We start from the raw sequence: 20,678 nt of genomic DNA, 5'->3' as shown, positions 1-20,678 counted from the left end.
TCCCACCCCATCAAAGTCGCCCACTTCAAAGTCGCTCCGTGTGCGTGTAAATATAGGTTTAACGGGGGCGACTCTGTCAGGGCCGACTTTGGTCGAGGCGAGTTTTAGGAGAGATGACTTTGTTTGGGGCGACTTTGGTCGGGGCGAGTTTTAGTAGGGGCGACTTTGCCAGGGGCGACTTTGAGAGGCGTGAGTTAAACTTTTAGGAGAGGCGACTTTGTGGTGACCGGATTTTGATAAAGGCGAGTTGACTAGTTTCCGTTAGTAATTAATTAGTCAGCACCCATCGGAGTTATCTGATATCTTTCACCGGTGAAGAAGTCTGGGTATAGTGCAGAGAGGAGCATTATGCAAAATGGCGACTGACGACTCGGACGTGCCAGGTAAACAAGGTTATATTTTACTTAGTTACCGCATCTCATGGTTTGTCTTTTGTACCAGAAATTGTGTCGATTTAATGCTGTATGGTGTGGCATCATAGTAATTGTTTATTTAAGGAGTAGATTTGGTCAGATCCTTGTAAAAACTGAAATGAAATGAAAAAAAAAAAAGTGCTAAAAAAATTACTCACTAATCTGATTCACAACTGCATTGTTAATGTTGTATGTATGTATGTAGCTAAATTGCACTGGACACAGTACACACAAATATTGACTGACACAACATCAGGCAACAGGGCCAGGCGGGATGTAAAAAAGAACAATTTTAATTTTAATTTATAACCTTGTAAATAAGAACCTTTTTAATTTTAAGGCATATCAACGATGTTTGTAGTACTAGTAGTAGGTGTATGCAGTATTCAGTAATCCAGCATTTCATTTTTCAATCATTACAACGAGGGACATGAATTGTGTCCGTGATGATTTAAATTGTAAAAGACATTGTCAGATTGTTATTATTTGAATGTAATTTATGAATAATTGCCATTTTTAGAACTCAATTATTAAAGCTAGAGCTGGAAATATTTTTGTGTTTTTCAGTGCACAATAAATGAATTTAATTTCAATACAATATTTAATAACATATACCTCATTGTGATGATATTTTCTTTCGTTCGCCTAGCAACTGGCGCTGTCTTCACCTTTGGTAAGAGCCGTTTTGCTGACAATACTGCCAATAAGTTTTGGATTCGCAATGACAAAGTAATCCAGGTATCATGTGGTGATGACCATACCTCATTTGTTACTGGTAAGTTTCAGGTTATTATTGTAAGCATTGCACTATACTATTTGGTCAGCCCTGGTATACACTGATCCATCAGGCTCCGCCCATGGCGCATGTGTGAGCAAAAACATGTGAGCCTCTCCAGTGATCAGTAAAAAGTGTTGAAACATGGGCGTGACACGCGAGCTTGCACCTGTTCTTATAAGACAGTTTCTTCATTCCTATTGGTCGAGAGCAACGGCTGAAACAGTTGTGCCACATCACACGATACGCGCGACGCGCACAGCACTCCCTTATAAGGAGTTGTTTACCCGATGGCCTTACCATTTCATAGCTGGAGGGGTGTTGTGTTGAAAGTAATCATTGAACAATTATAATTTTTGCATTTATTTTACTTTTTGACCAAAAAGTGTTGATGTTTTTGACCGAAAAGGTATTTATGAATGGGAATCAAAGTGTTTTGAATCGGTTTCCTCTTCACCACACATTGATTCCCTTAATTAATAGTCTTTAGTCTTTAGTCATAAGGAGAGAGGTGTTCAAGAACAAAGGAAAATGTTTTAATCTATTCATACGTTTAGTTTAATATTTGAAAGTAAATAAAGAGATTAGCAAAGCGTAGCGTTACAAGACTAATGCAAGAGATGTTAAGAATAATGCAGCAAACAATTTCCCTTGCATAGCAGAGCAAAATGCTTCGCCAAATGTATTAGTTGCTTCAAAAAAAAATCATGATTTGCTACTCAATATTGGCATTTTAGTGTGCACACAAAAGTTAAGTTTAGTTTTGTTGCTATGCCACTTGAACACGCATCAGGGTGGATATGTGCGCATTACAAGTCTTATTATTGATTTTTGGGGTTGAACAAAGAATTGACTAGAGTGGGATTCGAACCAACGACCTCCGGATTAACGTGCCGGCGCTCTACCAACTGAGCTATCTAGCCCTATATTGGCGGTGTCCCTATTTTGTCAATATCTTTGTTCGGGGGTGCCAGTCAGAAGCCATACAACCGTTAACTGCCGTGTAGCCAGGGATCACACCCAAATTACGATACAACCTGGGAAGCGGCAGCTAGGGGATCACCTTAAGGGGATGCGACTTTTTGTTTCAGATATCAATATAAACCACAAGGGAAACTGACTGGGTAAATTTGTAAATGATTTTTGGGGTTGAACAAAGAATTGACTAGAGTGGGATTCGAACCAACGACCTCCGGATTAACGTGCCGGCGCTCTACCAACTGAGCTATCTAGCCCTATATTGGCGGTGTCCCTATTTTGTCAATATCTTTGTTCGGGGGTGCCAGTCAGAAGCCATACAACCGTTAACTGCCGTGTAGCCAGGGATCACACCCAAATTACGATACAACCTGGGAAGCGGCAGCTAGGGGATCACCTTAAGGGGATGCGACTTTTTGTTTCAGATATCAATATAAACCACAAGGGAAACTGACTGGGTAAATTTGTAAATGATCCCTGGCTACACGGCAGTTAACGGTTGTATGGCTTCTGACTGGCACCCCCGAACAAAGATATTGACAAAATAGGGACACCGCCAATATAGGGCTAGATAGCTCAGTTGGTAGAGCGCCGGCACGTTAATCCGGAGGTCGTTGGTTCGAATCCCACTCTAGTCAATTCTTTGCTCAACCCCAAAAATCATTTACAAATTTACCCAGTCAGTTTCCCTTGTGGTTTATATTGATATCTGAAACAAAAAGTCGCATCCCCTTAAGGTGATCCCCTAGCTGCCGCTTCCCAGGTTGTATCGTAATTTGGGTGTGATCCCTGGCTACACGGCAGTTAACGGTTGTATGGCTTCTGACTGGCACCCCCGAACAAAGATATTGACAAAATAGGGACACCGCCAATATAGGGCTAGATAGCTCAGTTGGTAGAGCGCCGGCACGTTAATCCGGAGGTCGTTGGTTCGAATCCCACTCTAGTCAATTCTTTGTTCAACCCCAAAAATCATTTACAAATTTACCCAGTCAGTTTCCCTTGTGGTTTATATTGATATCTGAAACAAAAAGTCGCATCCCCTTAAGGTGATCCCCTAGCTGCCGCTTCCCAGGTTGTATCGTAATTTGGGTGTGATCCCTGGCTACACGGCAGTTAACGGTTGTATGGCTTCTGACTGGCACCCCCGAACAAAGATATTGACAAAATAGGGACACCGCCAATATAGGGCTAGATAGCTCAGTTGGTAGAGCGCCGGCACGTTAATCCGGAGGTCGTTGGTTCGAATCCCACTCTAGTCAATTCTTTGTTCAACCCCAAAAATCATTTACAAATTTACCCAGTCAGTTTCCCTTGTGGTTTATATTGAAGTCTTATTATTGTTATTATTATTATTATGCAAAATTGCTCAACAAAACAGTTCCCTAGATACGTAGCATAGACAAACAACTTTTTCTATGAACTCAAATAGATTACATTGATCTACTCAAATAGATTACATTGATCTATTTGATGTGTAGTGAGTTTTGTATATTTTAGTTTTAATTGTATGGTCTCTATTTGAGTGTTGCTCTCTTGTATCAAAGTTGCATTGTCTTTACAGCCTTTATTGTTTTATGGTGTTAAAGGCAGTGGACACTATTGGTAATTACTCAAAATAATTATTGGCATAAAACCTTTCTTGGTGACAAGTAATGGGGAGAGGTTGATGGTATAAAACATTGTGAGAAACGGCTCCCTCTGAAGTGCCATAGTTTTAAAGAAAGACGTAATATTCCACGAATTTGATTTCGAGACCTCAGATTTAGAACTTGAGGTCTCGAAATCAACCATCTAAACGCACACAACTTCGTGTGACAAGGGTGTTTTTTTCTTTCATTATTATCTCGCAAGTTCGATGACCGATTGAGCTCAAATTTTCACAGGTTTGTTATTTTATGCTTATGTTGAGATACACCAACTGTGAAGGCTAGTCTTTGACAATTACCAATAGTGTCCACTGCCTTTAACGCACCTTTTTTTGCTTGTAAACTTGTATATATCTACTTTGCTTATATATTTTTACGGGTGTACCGTTGCAATTTTTACTGTCATGGGCCCTCGAACAGGCTGGTCCTGGAGAGAGCGCAATATAAGATCAATAAATTATTATTATTATTGATCAAAATGCCTGGTTTGTCCATGTGATTGTAATATTTAATAATGAATTGGTTTTGTATCATTGCAGAGAGTGGCCGTATCTTTACATTCGGTGCTAACGAGTGGGGACAGCTTGGTCTGGGCCATACAAAATCAACAAATAAACCTGGAAGCATCAAAGGTATGTTTACTTCATGTCTCACAGGGCTCAATTTCAAGGGGGGGTGGGAGGAGACATGATATCAAAGTCGGTCAAAGTCGGTAAGATGGTCATCATTGGAAACTTCATTTGAAATAATTTAAGAAATGAGTAAAGCTTAGTTTTTTGAGAAATGAGTAAAACATAGAGAAAGGACTCTATGGAAAAACAATAGGTTTTGAGATGAGTAAAACAGTTCGATTTCAAGATATGAGTAATTAAAACTATTAATTGTTATCAATAAAAACTCTTAGGTTTTCAAAAATGAGAAAACAATTATTTTTTGAGAAATGAGTAAAACAATTTATTTTTGAGATATGAGTAAAACAATGAGTTTGAACAAAAAATCTACTGTTTTCTTGTGACTGTTGGCCAATTGAGCATAAATGTTGTTGAGTCACATAGAGTAGGGATACTTGTCTTTGACAATTTGCATGTTGGCCGCGCGCTTTAACATGTTCAATGGCAACGCACTGTGTTAAGTCAATAACGCTGCCCACTTAACTACTGTTAGATTAAAGTCCAAAGTGCTAATGACAACATGCTATTCACACATTAGGCCTATTACCTGGTAATCATAGACAGTATGTACATAATGTGTATTGTGTTTAATCTTCTTGCGTTTAAAACAGAATTGCATTGCTTTTAGATCGATGGACTTTACCTTACAGACACGACACTAAAGTATTGATTAAGCGTACAACATTCAAGTGACTGCATACAATTTTGACAAACAATCAAATGAGGAACTTTTTCTCTGTCATTTTAAAAGTTTGTTGACTTTGTGCCAGGTAGTTTTTTTTTCAAAACCTTGTTAGAAGAGTTTTATACTAAGCAACAAATATTGGGGAGCCGGTCACAAACAGCACAGGATACATGGTGTTTTGGCTGGTAGCATTTTTCTGCTAAGCAAGATTGCTCTTGTGCTAAGCAGCTTTTTTATTTTGGGCCCTGGGTTTTGGGTTAGCTTGTAGCTCAACTGTCATTGTTGAACCAATTTTTGCCCAGTTTGCAGTTTGTTTTTCTGTAGCATATTTTTAATTTATTTGAATTTATGTTGCATTTTTTTTTATTGGCCATGCAACTTTTCAGCTGATAAGCCAATGTTCCGTCCTTTTCTTTAATTTAAAAAAAACTATTATTATTTAATAATAAAAATGCCTATTAAGAACTTTTTTTCTTGGTTTTAACAATACACCATTTACCACCTTAATGGTCCAGTAACCATCCCTTTTTCCTTACCACTTTGCTCTAATTGGAGCGTAGCCACCCTGTGTTTGTAAAATGATAACTTTTTTTATCCCTTGCTCCTGGTTTTGGCTATACAGTACATGTACATGATTTTGTTTGTGCTTGTTTATGCTTAGACAAAAGTCCAGTTTGGATCGAAAGCTAAGGCCATCTTCCCCACTAGTTTTATACACAAAGTTAGTAGGGGAGATGGCCTTAGCTTCTGATCCAAACTGGACCTTCGTCAGAAGCATGTAAACAAATACAAACAAAAACATATCCATTTATTGCAACAGGTGGGGAGTTGGAAAAGATAAAATGAATATGGTTAGAACAAATGAAAGCAAAATACATACAAACTCAAAGGGATCACCATGAAGGGATACCGCAACGGAGAAATACATAAGTTTCTTTGTCAAGCCTCTTTCGTTTCTATGTCAGGTTTAAAGCATGAAGGAGTTGTATTGGTCGGGTGTGGTCGTCTTCATACCATAGTATGCACCAGGAACCACACCCTGTACAGCTTTGGAGCTGGAGGGGAGGGGCAGCTTGGCTTGGCCGGGTCTAGGAGCTACGAAACACCACAGCTGGTTCAAGAGCTAGCGGATGTTCAAGTGAAGCAGATTTCATGTGGGACCGAACACTCTGCCATACTCACTGGTAACATTGATGATGTTTTTTATTGTGTTTACACTTTTAAATCAAACAGATGTCATTGTTATATTATTACGTATATAAACACTGGTACTTAGTCAAAATAAGCAGGATCCAGTCACAGATGTGGTATGGTATTTTGGCTGGTAACCTTATTATGGTAAGCAAATTTTGTTGTGTTTAGCTACTTTTTGAGCTAAAGCAGCTGTGTGAACTTTGGCCCTGATCATTTCTGCTTAGCAAAATGATGTCCAAGAATTGTTCCTGCTTAAGCAGCCCTACCAAATTGTTCCCTGGATTTGGATGTCGGACCTTTTTTCCCTCATCCCTCATAACTATTTTTCAAAAATATTCTAAAAAATACTTCATAGTGTTGTTTACTTTTGATCCTCAGTTGATGGCAGTCTGTACATGTTTGGGAGTGGTTCCGAGGGCCAGATGGGACTGGATGATGTGACAGAGACTGAGGTCCCTACACCGCTATCCGTGGGAGTACCCATCAAGCAGGTGTCATGTGGTTACTACCACACTGCGTTAGTCACAGGTGGGTTTGCGGATTGAACAGAGACTAGTTTGTTTGTCCGTTAGGGTTTGTGTTCATTTGTTTGTTTGTGTGTTTCTCAGGACAACCATGTGGTTAAGTACAGCATAGAGCCATTGCCTAAACGGTTTCAATTAAAGTGGTAAACTGTGAGGTTGGTTTGGGTCATTTATTGCAGACAATACTAACATGATTTGGGCAGGGCTTCTGTGATACATTGTACTGTAAGTTTAAAAATGAAATTAAATGATAAGTGGAAACACTCATAAATGTGATGTATGTATCAGGCCTTAAACTTCGCTCTTGGAGGGGCACAGCAATTTTCCTCTCTATGAAGAAAACATAAATTTTTATATCTGTGCTAAGGGCACCACAGCAAAAGCACAGGGCACTACAACAAATGTAGTCTTGGTTCAGGACTCTCCTGGATATGTAACAAGAAAGCGCGCTATCACCCCCAACGCGCTATCAACCACGAATTCGAACCGCTATCACAGGAGAGTCTTGAACCAAGACTACAACAAATGCTGTGGGTGGGTACCGTGCGTTGTTTCGAGGCCAGATGTATCCACAGCGCCAGGTATTTTGTCACAAATATTTTTATTTTTTATTCTCCCTCCAGATGATGGGAAACTTTACACCTTTGGTGAGAACGAGTTTGGTAAACTGGGTCTGAGTGACACAAACTCGGCTAGCGTTCCACAGCATGTTAGCTTAATCAAGGACAGAGTACGACGAGTGTCGTGTGGGAATAGCCATACTGCTGCAGTCACAGGTAAGCTTACGTACATGTTTATGGAATACTACCATTACTACTAATAGATCAGTTCTTATATAAACATGTAGGCCAAGCACTTTATCTATGTCTTAAAGCACTTTACTCAAAATACCTATTTACATAGCACCTTGTAAAGGTTTACAAGGTGATGCTGCTTAATCTTCTGATTGATTGATTGATTGAATTTATTCGGATAAAAATACAGCAAGAACATACTCAAAATACAAACATGTACTTAACAACAGGAGAAAAGACAAAAAAACAAGATAGAAATACTGCAGAAAATTATCCAAGGATAGCCCAAAAAAGCCAATAACTTAGACTTATTTCCATTGGGGTCCTTGCATACCATGCCAGAAATACCAGGGCAAACCCCCTTCTCTTAGCAATAAGTGCAACTGGATTCTTTGACATGCATTTACATGTACACAAGACAAAAGATTTTTCGGCTTTACGTCTCGTCCGAAGGATGAAGCAATAATGGTTACGTTTCTTGCTTTACAATATATTTGCCAAGACTGAGGCTGGAACCCACCCTCTGCTGATCCGAAACAACGGATGTACATGTAATATTCAATGCGCTTCACCGCTCGATGTTTGTTCACCACACCACCCACTTTAACATTGTGGAATACTTGTTTTCTCTAATACTTCAAAAATAAGTTTTTGAGGCAGACTATGCTAGGATCATTAACTTGTTTTGCACTTGTTAAAATGACAGCTTCACACAAATTCTTTTGGTTGTTTTTCTCCCCCCATTGCAGATAGTGGTCACGTGTATACGTGGGGTGATGGGAGCAACGGTCAGCTCGGACACGGTCCGTCCATTCTAGAACTTAATGTACCTCAGAGGATAATGAAATTACGGGGAAAGAAATGTCGGGACGTTGTGTGCGGGGAGAACCACACAGCGCTCATAACTGGTAAGCAGCATAATTATATGTAGTAATGGGTTTTATGCATACACAGATGTTTGTAACTGTAAAACCGTGTATACTCCAAGTCCCGTGTAAAGAAATACACAGGCATATTACTTGTGTGGGATTAAAACCCATAACCTTCGCAGATGTCTTAACAACTAGACCACCAAGACAGCCGGTAACCCATAATCTTCACTGATGTCTCAACAACTAGACCACCAAGACAGCCGGTAGCTAGAGGCAGTACAAATCCTATATTTTGACAGCGGGTATGGAAACAATTCATTATTTGTGTTAGCTGTCTGACTTACAGGAACAAATTGATGGTTCTTAGAAGTTGTTCCTGGCATTACAAAAAAGTCTGCCGTATGCCAGATCAAACAAAAAATGGGCTTGTTAAAACGTCATCAGGGCACAATGTCATAGAGCTGCTAAAGTAGAAACTATTGCTTAACCACACATTCCTGCTACACAGAATGAGCAGTACACCAGTCGCAAATTGTACATGGTAGTTTGGCTGGTAACCTTATTCTGGTAAGCATACTTTTGTTGTGCTAAGCTACTATTACTGCCTTAAGCAGCTCAATAAAACTGGGCCCTGATGTGAAGTGGTTAACCGTGATAAAAAAATGAAGATCTTTTTTACATAGCGATTGGTATTAACTTTCTTGTTGCAGAGCATGGGTCTTTGTACATGTTTGGTGACGGTAGACACGGCAAGCTGTGTCAAGGAGATGAAAGCTTTAGTAACCTCTTCCAGCCAACTAAAGTCAAGAGATTCAAGGGCTTCCATGTAGAGCAGGTAGGTCCTCACAATAAAGCCCTTCTCACACTACTCAATTCCCCTGGGGCAACCCTGGGGCAACCCTGGGGAGTATCTGCCAGCTCTTTCACACTTAAATAACTTTACCCTAGATCTACACCAGCAAATGGGCATACCCCTGGGAATAGCTACCCCTGCTCTGGTGTAGGGGTACACGGTAAAACCCTGGGGCCGGGTATTCTTGAAATGTGCAGCCAGACCCAGTTGAATAGGGACCTAGGCCGGTACAGTGTGACAGTGCCAAGGAGGAACCATGAGGTAAACAAAATTCCTGGGGGCCTCACATAGGCTTTGTTTCAATTATTATGCTTTCAAAAACCATACTGCAAGGTATTGTTAGAGGAGGAAGGAAAAGAAGAAGACAAAAACAAAAAGGTGGGAAGATTATCAGAAGTGGCATACTTGGACTGTGGGCTTTTGGAGGATAGGAGTACGTTTTGTTGAAAGAGTTGGTTGCAAAGTCATGTGTCCAATGCCCATCATGGGATAGGCAAGCCCGAGGGTTTTTTATCAAACGGCTCACCAAAACCTCCTCAACTCCTTGGGAGTGGAACCAGCAACCAGAAGTGCGCACAGTCTGTTAACATTCAACATCCACACCAACAAACTTTTGGCTTTGCTAGCGGCTGGTACCCATTTACTCCTGGGTGATGGAAAGACACTTCCTTGCTTGTCTTCTCCCCATTGGGTTCTTTGCTAGTACAGTGATTAAGTTCACTTTTTCTTAGAGTCCTTGGCACCACAACCAGAACAAATGACATTAAACAGCTACTTGAGCGGAATGTTTTTAACGTACATGGTATTTAACTTGTTTATAATGCACTTGTTCACCATTTTAATGTAATTTTGATATGTGTACACTTCTGAATTTTTCGTAATTATCGATTAAAAAATCAGGCCCCAACCGAAAGGCTTTGAAAAACTAAAAACACTTCTGCCGTTGAGAGCGCGCGTCAAAGGACAATGCCGCTGACGTCATCTCTGGGAGCTAGCTTTGTTATGCCTCCACGCTGCAACAAAGCGGCTTTACAAATTGGAGGTCCCAGAGATGACGTTTTGAGAGTTATTACGTAACAGGGCTTTTCGCAAATCTCTTAGAAAAGCCCTGGATAAGGGCATTCAAAATGATTGTTTTTTTACACAATTGAAATCTTGTTATAGTCATATGACTCGATTTCCCTATTCTTTGAAAACATTTTAAGTGAATTTCAGCAAAGTTTACGACTTGACATATTCGTTCAAGCAGGTCTATAAATGATTCTTTTTATTGTGTTTGTTATTGTCGCTCTGTAGGTCTCATGCGGAGGATGTCATACAATCGTCAGAGCACGATGGAAAGACAAATCCAAAGGAGAAACTTCCTCGGATTCTGAAGATGAAGCGGACCCTCTCCGGTCCTCGGGTCATATGAAGAAAGGCTCGTTAGCGGCTACATTAGCTGGGATGGACTCAGTGGATCTTGGAGGGTCGCTGGACGGCTCAGCGAGGGGACGCAGGAGACAGAGAGAGGTAGGTCGCTCTAACAGATCACAACAGATTAAAAAAGGTCCTGATTCTTTACGCAGCAAGGTGTTTTATTAAAATTTTGTAGATTGTAGGTTGGTAAAGAGTCACTCACAGTTTACAGTTTCTAACATCAGGTGTTCAAGACATAAAGCTGCTGTTTTTAGACATGTTGAAAACATCTCTCGCCTACCACGCTGGCTCGGGCCTCGCCTCTTCTTTCTTCATCCTAGTTCTTGCCCCAATCCCATCTCAACTTTTCCTTGGAGCTAAATCAAAGGCTCCACACTTTTATCTTCCATTTGCAGATGTTTGCCTTGCCCCCTCTGGTTTGAACGCTCCCTCCACTTGCTTCCTCGAAGGCCTTTCTAAACCTGACACACAATTCTTCCCTTGCTAAATCAATAAGAATCTATCAAACTTTATCTTCACTTTGCAGACATCTCCGTTACCCCCACTGGCTCGGACTTTACCTCCACTTGGTTCTTCTAAGGCCTTGCCAACCCTCAACTCCTATGGTGGACACGGACGTAAGCTGGACCAAAGCTTAATACCAAATATCAAATATGATGAGAATGGTAGGTAGCACTGTTTAACATCTGTTTATTCATGATTGAAAGTTTCACTAACGTTCGGTCGACCATGCCAACCAGAGCGATTTCTTTATCAACAATGCTCTGCCTCTAGCTACTGGGCAATCTCGGAGGTCAACAGGGTAAGACATCTGCACTAGAATTGCAGAGGTCATGGGGTCAAAGAATTACTCATGGTTTAGTTGAATTACTTGTAACTTTTCTGTTCATTTTCCTCACCCATGACAGATGTCCAAGAGGAAATTATTAAGAAGACCGAGTTGAAGATAGTGGAAGCGTCACCGCGTATCACAAGAATCAAAGATGTTGACCCTCTAGAGTCTGTGAGTAGTCAAGTCACTGTCTATAATATATTAAGGCATTTACATTGGTATTAAATTTCGCTAACATGCTTTTAAAGCTTTCTTTTAACCATTTCAATCTTTCAAATAATACACCGCATGGTTTTTACAAAGTTTAATGAGTGTGGTAATATTACACATAGCCAAGCCATCCAAGCTGTACATGGGGAGAGACCTGCCAATAATAACAAGTGAAATGTGTAACATAAAAATTTGTTACATTTTGGACACATTTTGGTACATTTTGGACAGTCCGTGGCTAGAATACCTACCAAGTTTAACCTTTTACATGTTTTAGAGGCTGCAAGCAGCTTGTCCCAAACTTGACCTACTCGTTCTCAAACAAGAGCAAAGGTCATCGCAAGAGCGTATGTATCGCATAAACATTTCCCAATGTTTTAAATACATGTAGTAACAAAAAAGGCTATAATTCAAAGACGAACCCTAATTATAATATATATTTCTGTTTCTTAATAAATTTCCTGAAATTTTTTCTCAAAAACAGCCGAGCCAGAAAATCAACAAGATTAGAAATGTCTGGGCATTTGGTACAGAAATTAATAGTCTCTAGAAAGGGGTTGCAATTTACTAACAAATACATCATCACAGTGTCTGCTAATTTAAAATTGCCTTCATATTGGAGGCAGTTCACAGTGTTTGTATGTATAATATTAACTTCACCTCACATTCCCCAAGATGTTTTTTTAGTGCTACCAAACCTAGGTGTGTTACTGGCAGTACAGTAACCTGCAGCTGAAAACTCTAACTTTCAAACTCCCTGTCTTATCTATTTAAAATCATTTTTTTATTTTTGTCCTCTTTGATCGTAAACAGAGGCATTTCTCAGCAAGTAAATCCGTACGTGAACTCAAACCATTATTAGATGAGGCAAACGCTAACCACAAAGACACACAGGTAAAGCAATGTGTGAAAGATTGAGTTTACTTTAATGTTTTTTGCACTATTAGATCTATAGAAAAATCTTGTATAGTGACTGGTATCAAAGCACTCAAATTGGCCGCAAAACACCCGCACAATTTCATCTTCATTTACATGTACAAGAAAACTCCATAAAATAAATGCGAGTTTGGCAAGTCTGAACTGTACTTTTCTAGTGAGTGAGTGTGTTTACATTGTCATAATATGTGTCATTAAACTTAATGGATGAGCAATTAGCCTGCCTGGGCAGTAAGCAGCCCTATTGGCTTGTGCATGATCCAATCAAGTCCACTGTTCGGAAAAGGAATTACATGGAGATAACAGGTGTGAGTTGCTAGAAGAAAAATGATTTGTGCTTCTTGCCTCTTTCATTCTTTGCGCTTTACCAGAATGATCAAGCCGCAGATGCAGCCGCAAAATCAAACACTGCAGAAAAACTACCAAAAGGAAAAACTATGCTACATGTACATGTACATATTGGGAGACTCTTTGAAATGGTTCAACAAAGATTGCGGGCCCGTGGCTTAGGGATCGGTCTTTTGTTGCCAGAACATGCCTGATTGTTTTAGGCGCTCAAAAGCTTGCCTTGTACTGTGTGGCATAGGTACTCTCTCAAGTCTGAGTAGTTTGGTTTTTAGTTTCATTCATGATCAACTACGTGTAGCACTGAGGTATATGCATGTGGCCATCATGCCTTTGTCCATGGAATCATGCAATTTTGATAAGTTCTACTTTCTGTGTGACACAAAAAATTTGTCTTGTGATATTTTAGAAATGTTATATTTATACATTTGGGATTGATCTGCATTTGTTTGTTTTTTCATCTTTCATTTTAGGGCGGAGTAGATGAAGTGGACTCAGGACCACGAACGATAACCAAGGTAACTTGACAGAATATTGGCGATATTTTTGTCTATTTGCAAATATTTCAAATATGCCATTGAATAAATAAGTATGTTGTGCAATCTCAATGTAGCATGTCGTGGCAAAGCCGTACAGTTTGCCCACGCTCTGGTGTTTTTTCAGGAGCAGAGTGTGGGTTAGAAACCCAGTCTTGACATTTGAGCAAGGCACCTAACCATAACTGCTTCGTAAAAAGTTGGGAATGTAGTGCGATTGGCTCTATCAGCCATGCTTCTTGTGGATAATACCCATGCCTAAATCCTTTCTGACTTTAAAGGGGGTAATCCTGTTTCCGCACGAAATCTCATCACTTCAAGTTCCCCAGACATAAAAGGAAAATACTGACTGTTGGGAAGCGCCTAGAGCATCACTGAGTGATGGTAATGAGCGCTGTGTAAGAAGCTGTGCTCCGACATTGAAGTGACCATTTTAGAAATGGCTGTTAATGTTGGGACCCATCCATTCTACCATTATTGATTAATGCCTACATCTTTCAACAGGAGGGTATGGAGGTCACTGATCTCAAATCTACAGACAATGTGTCAAATAAGGGCGTAATAAATACCAAATTATCTCCGTTAAATATGGCAAAGAAACCAGAAAGTCATGATTCAGGAGCTGATTCTGAAGAAGACGATGATGATGATGATGATGATGATGATAGTGACGATGATTTGCCAGTAAAGCCATCAGTCAAAAGAAAAAACAGATTTGACGCACTACTTGAGGTAGAGTAAAGCAATGTGCCTCACTGGTGTGTGGAAGAACTAACAACTGAAGCGCTAAATTGGTTTGCGGTGGCACCATGTGATAATATTGTTGCAGTGAGAACTTGTTCTTGTGAGAACTTGTCCTGTTGTCGTGTCGTAGATTTGGAAAGTTTGATCAGAAATAGTTCATATCCAAGGTTCCTAGTCTACTCTGTGGCAGTAGATAAATAACAGTGTGTACACTTGTTTTAGTATTCGCTACCTTATGGAGAACGACGACAAAACGAAAATGGAAAACCAAAAGGTTCGCTGTAGGTGCTTTCTAAAGACTGGGGTTCTGCACAAGAAATTTTGTGTCCGAAGTTATAGGGGACAAGGGAAAGAAGAAAACAAATCTCCACTGGGATGTTGAATGGTTCAAAATGATTGCTGGAAAGTGTAGGAGGGTTGCAATAGCAAAAACTTCTAAAAATGACAAGTACATGTACACCGTTTTGTTGTGTGTGGTTGACACGTTGGTTATTAACTATATGTTAACCCTGCTAATCTGACCTTAATCCCTATAGTCATGGCAGTGAGAATGAGCTAACAGTTTTAACCCTAACAGTCACTTATACTTTAAAACTTATGCTTGGGTTAAACTTAATGCTCTGGTGTGAAGGGTTACCCTGTGACATAATTATCATCTCAGCTTGTCAGTGGCGTGTCATGTGTGTTGGCCGAGCAGTCTAGCACACCAAACTCATGTTCTGATCAGCAGAGAACGAGTCTGGGTCCTAGTCGTGTTAGTTGTGTGCTTAAGCAAGACACTTAACATGTAATCCATATTAGCAAACCCAGTGCACTTATGCGCGAGTGCACGAGAAAGGGTTTATCCCACTATTCCTGGTTTACTAATTGGCAACACACTGCGCCAGAGTGCCTTGTAAACTATTACACATTTGCTATCTTAAAAATGTTTCCGGCCTTAACACTTTTGTTGCTTTGTCCTATGGAATGGATGTACAGCTGTTTGTCCTGTGTGTTTAAAAATATGCACACTAACAAACCCAGTGCACTTATATCACAGCGAGAAGGGGGTTGCCCCCAATTGTCTTTGTACAAATGCCTAATTGGCAACAAATTGCGCCATTGTAAACCTTAACAAGTTGCTTTAAAAAGGATCTCACAATTCAAACCACAGCGTATCTGGCAGTATCACACACTGTGAGTTCTTTTGGCAAAGGCGCTATATGAATGATACTGATATTTGATTGAGGTTTGCGGTAGTACCATGTGTAAATCTCTGTGAGTAGTGTCGATTCTGAAAAGAACCGGTGGTTGACAACTGATCGTCTTCAGGTTGCTACCACAAACCTCAACAGGGCCCATTTTCATGGCTCTGCTTACCGCCGAATTCCGCGCTTACAATCACGATTCCCCGCTTACGTGCAAGCGCCAAATTTCTGCGCTAGCCTTGTAAGCGTAGAATGCCTAGTAACGTTGAGTACGCACGCGCAGAAGCCAAAATTCACCGCTAACCCGTGAAATACGCTTGCCGTAAGCAAAGAATTCCCTGCTTCCGTAAGCGCCGATTCTGTGCTTACGGTTAGCATGGTTAGCAGAGCCATGAAATTGGGCCCTGATCAACTACCTCCATGCAAAGTTTCCAATCCTACTTGTTATTGAGACTGATATTATTATAATCACAGCCATCAAGACCTGTCCCAGCGCCGCGGTCGAGGGCTCAAGCAAAGACAGTCTTAGATGATGAAGATGATGATTCAGAGGAAGATGAAGATGATGACGACGAAGATGACGAAGATGAGGATGATGATGAAGATGAGGTACCAGTCAAGAAAACAGAGAGTAAGGATTCTAATGTTTCGTTCCAAATTATCTTTCGCTCAAAATTATCTGTCAGTGATGAGAAATTTTGTACTACACTGTACTGCCTAAATTAAAAATTTTGCCTGGTGAAAGAATTGGCTGTTATTTTGTTCAGATGTCAAACAATTCTGCTCCTTGATCTACTTATCTAACGCTTTGGATAATGTTCAGAAGAGCTCCTTGAAATTTTGACTTCCAGCTGTTACATAAAAGATTTAAATCCTTCTAAAATGTACGTGTGGAATCCCCTTTCAGACCGTCTTGTCAACAATGACTCTGATCTTTAGAATCAAAATTGACCACCTACTTTGGCAAATGGCCAGTTTCATGCTGTAATCAGCAGCAACACCACAACCATACTTGATGTAATCATTTCATTTTATGAAATTCTACCTCAATGATACTTGAATTATGTTATTCCCATTGTTTATCTCTCTATTTGAATTGATCTTTCACCGTACAGCTAAAAAGAGTAACAGTCGCTCTGTTACGGGCTCTGATGACACAAGAGAAAACCAGACAAAAACGACAAAATCCAACAAGGAGAAAATCACGCAAGAAAACAGTAAAAAGAAGACACAAGCATCCGAGGATGAAGACGATGAAGAAGACGAAGACGATGAAGATGATGATGATGAAGATGATGATGAAAATGAAGGTATATCTTGCTAAACTATTTGCAAGACTGACTGCTCATAAAGCGTGGTGTGATGTTGCCTACGTTTGCTTGTTTGTTTGTTTGACGGGGTGTTTGTTTGTTTGTTTGTTAGATGCTCTTTCCGTCAAAGAAATTGGGCAAAGCTCCGACAAGGGGATATAAATACCAAGCTGGCAACAGCCAGACTCTCATACAAATATTGGTTAAACGTTTATGATTATGAATTGAAGTTCTGGTGCTGCAGGGTGGGGGAGTTATGTCCCAGTCATGGCACTGATGTCCCAGTCATGGCACTGATGTCCCAGTCATGGCACTGATGTCCCAGTCATGGCACTGATGTCCCAGTCATGGCACTGATGTCCCAGTCATGGCACTGATGTCCCAGTCATGGCACTGATGTCCCAGTCATGGCACTGATGTCCCAGTCATGGCACTGATGTCCTTGAGCAAGACACAGAAATATGTACATTTGCAATTGCCTTGTCCTTCTGATGCGGTCAGAATCTGTAGTGCACGGCTGTTGTGTACTGCACATCAAAGACCCCAGTACACTTTACATATAGAGGGTGTTTGAACCAGTGTTTCTGCGGGGAATCACTGCCTTGCAAGGTGCTACTTAAATGGGTCTCATGATTGTACCTGTTGTAAAAAGCAATGTGCACTTTGAGATGATTGTTGGGTGTGATCAAGTGCTCCGTATAAAAACGGGGTATTAGAGTTTCTTAAGTGCAGTAGTCAGATTGAGATGACAAAAATCTAGTCAAATTGAATCTCCGATGTTTGACTTGCTATTTGCCCATTCAGAAGATGATCAGACGTCAAAGGGAAAAGGGGACAAGTCTTCCAAGAAAGCGCCCAAGGACGATGAGGATGATGTAAGCGAAGAGGGCAAGACGGACGACAAGAAGCAGAAAGGAAAGAAGACAAAGAAGACGAAAGGAGAAGAGCAAGATGATGAGATTAAAGAAGAGGACAGTAAGGAGAATGAGGATGGGGAAGACGGAAAAACAACCGATGAGCCAAAGGTAAGGAAGGAAAAAAGCTTTGATTTGGGTAATGTTGCTTCCGGATCTAATGTACCAAGTAACTTATTTTTTTATTTTTTTAGTGAAGAATTCATCATTAAAAAAAATGAAATTTAGTTTCCATTGGCACATAAGAATGTAGCACTCATTATATAAAAAAAAATAGTTTATCGCCTACATACTCAAATAAAAAATCCACTCAAGTTTCTACGAGCCATTTTACAAAATATTCCAGTGAAAGGGAAAACCAGCAGTTAAACCTACAAACAGTTACTCCTATTTACGTACAGCTGATGTGATGGAGTTGGGGACAAAGGATTGCCTGTATTGAGTAAGGTTTGTAAGAGGAACACAAAATCTAAGACCGGGTGTATTAAAATCAAAGTGATTTAAAAAGGGATGTCATGAGATAAAATCATATATGTACTGTTCCTTTATTCAGAGCTGGCAGTTTTGGAAGAAGAAAGCCCCCGCCGGCAAAGTGGAAAAGTCCTCGAGCAGTGTCTCCAGTGAGGAGAAACCAACAAATCAGAACAAATCCAAGACCTGTTCCATTTTATAGCAGGTAGTCACTCAAAAGTACTGTACAGCAAAGTGTGGAGGAAGAAGAAAACCCCTAAAACAAACAGGAGTCTCCACATGTTCCACTAAAATAATAACAACACTGAAAGAAGAAGAAGACGGTATAACTACAACACTCCATTTGCTTGTTTTGCGTTACGTGATTTCTGTTCTCATAAGCACTCGCGCGGTCCGAAATTCGACAAATTCACCTGACATTACAATAATTTTGGATGCGCAATTTTGGGAGTCTATGTCCCTGAATTATAAAGTGTAGTGCGTATTAAAAGTGACGCGGCGCTTACACATAGTTATGAGTGGTACGCTGTGTGTGACGATGTTTCAAGGGGGCCAATTGATCACTGATGTCTTGGTACAAGACTAATGCTGACGTGACAAATATGTGTTACTACTAAAATAATGCCAAAGGTTTTTTTAAAATGTGTTTATGATATTTTGCATTTACATGTAGATAAGTTTAGCAAAGAATATGAAGGAAAATGTTATATGGGTGCAGATGCACAAACTAATTGTATAATAATAATATATAAATAGTTCAATTTTAAGGAGAGGTCGGGGCTTACTAAGAGGTCAAAGTTGAACAATTTCATACCCTTCTGTGGTATAGACCTTGTACATTTGACTTTGTTTTGGTGATCGCCTGTACATGTTTAATTTATACGCAAGTTGCAACACCTTGGTGGGGAGTGTTGGGGGGGGGGGGGTTGATTGCAGAATGCACCAAGGCTCTTATTCACGAAGAGCTAAGATTGATCTCAATTGTAATAGTCTCAATTGCTAAGCAAAGTGTCATGTCACGTAAATCACATGGTAATACTGACAACTCATCCTATGACGAGTCTTGGTGCTTTGTGAAATCGACCGCAGTTACATTGATGAAATCTGAAATCTATGTTTGTATCTGCCTTTTGAGTACATGTATGATAGAAAAAAAGAAAAAAAAGGGAATTTTAACAAGTTTTTACACAAAATACCAAAACCCTGAAAGGTAAACATAATACACTGTATGGTTGAAAATATGGTTTTAAAATAGAATATAGTGATCCACACAAATATACATTGTAATACCTCGAAGTTGTGTGTTTTGTAAACTTCGTTAACTACATGGCATCTGTTCCAATTTGATCAGGGTCATCTCAAAGAAGTTGCACAAAATAACGTTTTCTGAAAACTTCGGTTTAGATGCAAATTTCCTGAGAGTGGCTCTTGTTTTTTTTACATGTAACATGTACAACTGCATCACAAATCCAATGTGTATACTTATATTTGAGGGGATTTTTTTTTCTTCCAGCAGTGCACTTTTTTTGTCCCACGCCTTTGCTCCCATGTAGGCTACAACTTCATGTAAGTGTTCAAAGTAGTTGAGGTTTTGACGATGGCACTTTATAATGGAACAATTATCTGCTCATGTAGTTATAGTTTGTTCATGACTGACAAAATGTTAATAATGTGTGAGCATTATTGGAAGCAGTTTTTTTCATGGGTCACATTCCTGATTGGGAATTGTCAAAGACCAGTATCCATACTTGTTTTGACCCAATATACATGTATATATGAAATAACAAACCTGTAAAAGTAAAAGCTCAATTGGTCATTGTAGTAAAAACTATTATTTTATTTATTTACTTATTTTAATTCTTCGGACAAACAATAAAACAAGCACAGGCCGTCCAGGGAAAGGAAAAAGTAAAAAAAAAAAACTGTCATCAAAAAAAATGTGCCCTCCAAGACTTTTCAAGTAAAAGTATTTCTCGAGAAGTTTTTCACCAAGACCAACTTTCTACTATGTACATGTATGTCATGTATGTATGCTAGTCTGTGAACAGTTATATTTGCACTGTAACCAATGTCAGGCACACCCTGTAAGGGCAATAACTTTTGATGTTGTTCCAAGCAAATGTACAAGGTCTATACGTGTTTAAGGTTTTTTTTTTAACAGGCTGCATTTATGTTTTTGTTAGTTAATAAGAACTTTGTGTTATGTACATTTTTGCATTCTTTATAGTGAGTATTCACTTTTTAAAGGTGTTACTTTTTACTCAGAGCCTGCATTTGGGAACTTTAGAGATCATTTATTTAATTTTCCAAGCACATAATGACATAATGGAGGGGAGGGGGCGCACCCTGTCCATCTGGAGCACAAA

At 39.8% G+C, this 20,678-nt stretch overlaps 1 protein-coding gene across 5 annotated transcripts; it reads left to right on the top strand.

The window, feature by feature from the left end:
• The first annotated feature begins 355 nt into the window (after positions 1-355).
• Positions 356-20,098, top strand: LOC117296886 (X-linked retinitis pigmentosa GTPase regulator-like). 5 transcript variants are annotated; one of them, XM_033779987.1, is made up of 18 exons: positions 356-383; positions 1,063-1,188; positions 4,355-4,447; positions 6,137-6,355; positions 6,744-6,893; positions 7,513-7,665; positions 8,433-8,591; positions 9,266-9,390; positions 10,705-10,920; positions 11,354-11,492; positions 11,736-11,830; positions 12,683-12,763; positions 13,624-13,668; positions 14,284-14,418; positions 16,092-16,248; positions 16,733-16,927; positions 17,732-17,952; positions 18,395-20,098. In XM_033779987.1, exons 1-18 carry the CDS (start codon positions 356-358, stop codon positions 18,512-18,514), a joined length of 2,457 nt encoding a protein of 818 aa, XP_033635878.1. In that variant the 3' UTR covers positions 18,515-20,098. The 5 variants fall into 5 exon arrangements, with proteins under 5 accessions (XP_033635878.1, XP_033635876.1, XP_033635877.1 ...); XM_033779985.1 differs by having other exon boundaries at positions 14,191-14,418; XM_033779986.1 differs by lacking the exon at positions 12,683-12,763 and having other exon boundaries at positions 14,191-14,418.
• The last annotated feature ends 580 nt before the right edge of the window (positions 20,099-20,678 follow it).

The sequence above is a fragment of the Asterias rubens genome, chromosome 11, assembly GCF_902459465.1.
Source record: "Asterias rubens chromosome 11, eAstRub1.3, whole genome shotgun sequence".
Taxonomy (NCBI): domain Eukaryota; kingdom Metazoa; phylum Echinodermata; class Asteroidea; order Forcipulatida; family Asteriidae; genus Asterias; species Asterias rubens.
Note: the sequence above shows the minus strand (reverse complement) of the source record. Positions and strands in the feature narration are given on the sequence as shown.

What these genes read in the sequence shown, in the direction of transcription:
- LOC117296886 (XM_033779985.1), top strand. Translation starts at nt 356, where the DNA reads ATGGCGACTGACGACTCGGACGTGCCAG. An exon ending in TGACGACTCGGACGTGCCAG is followed by an intron (nt 384 to 1,062) that starts GTAAACAAGGTT and finishes TCGTTCGCCTAG; the next exon opens with CAACTGGCGCTGTCTTCACC. An exon ending in GACCACGAACGATAACCAAG is followed by an intron (nt 13,669 to 14,190) that starts GTAACTTGACAG and finishes ATCTTTCAACAG; the next exon opens with GAGGGTATGGAGGTCACTGA.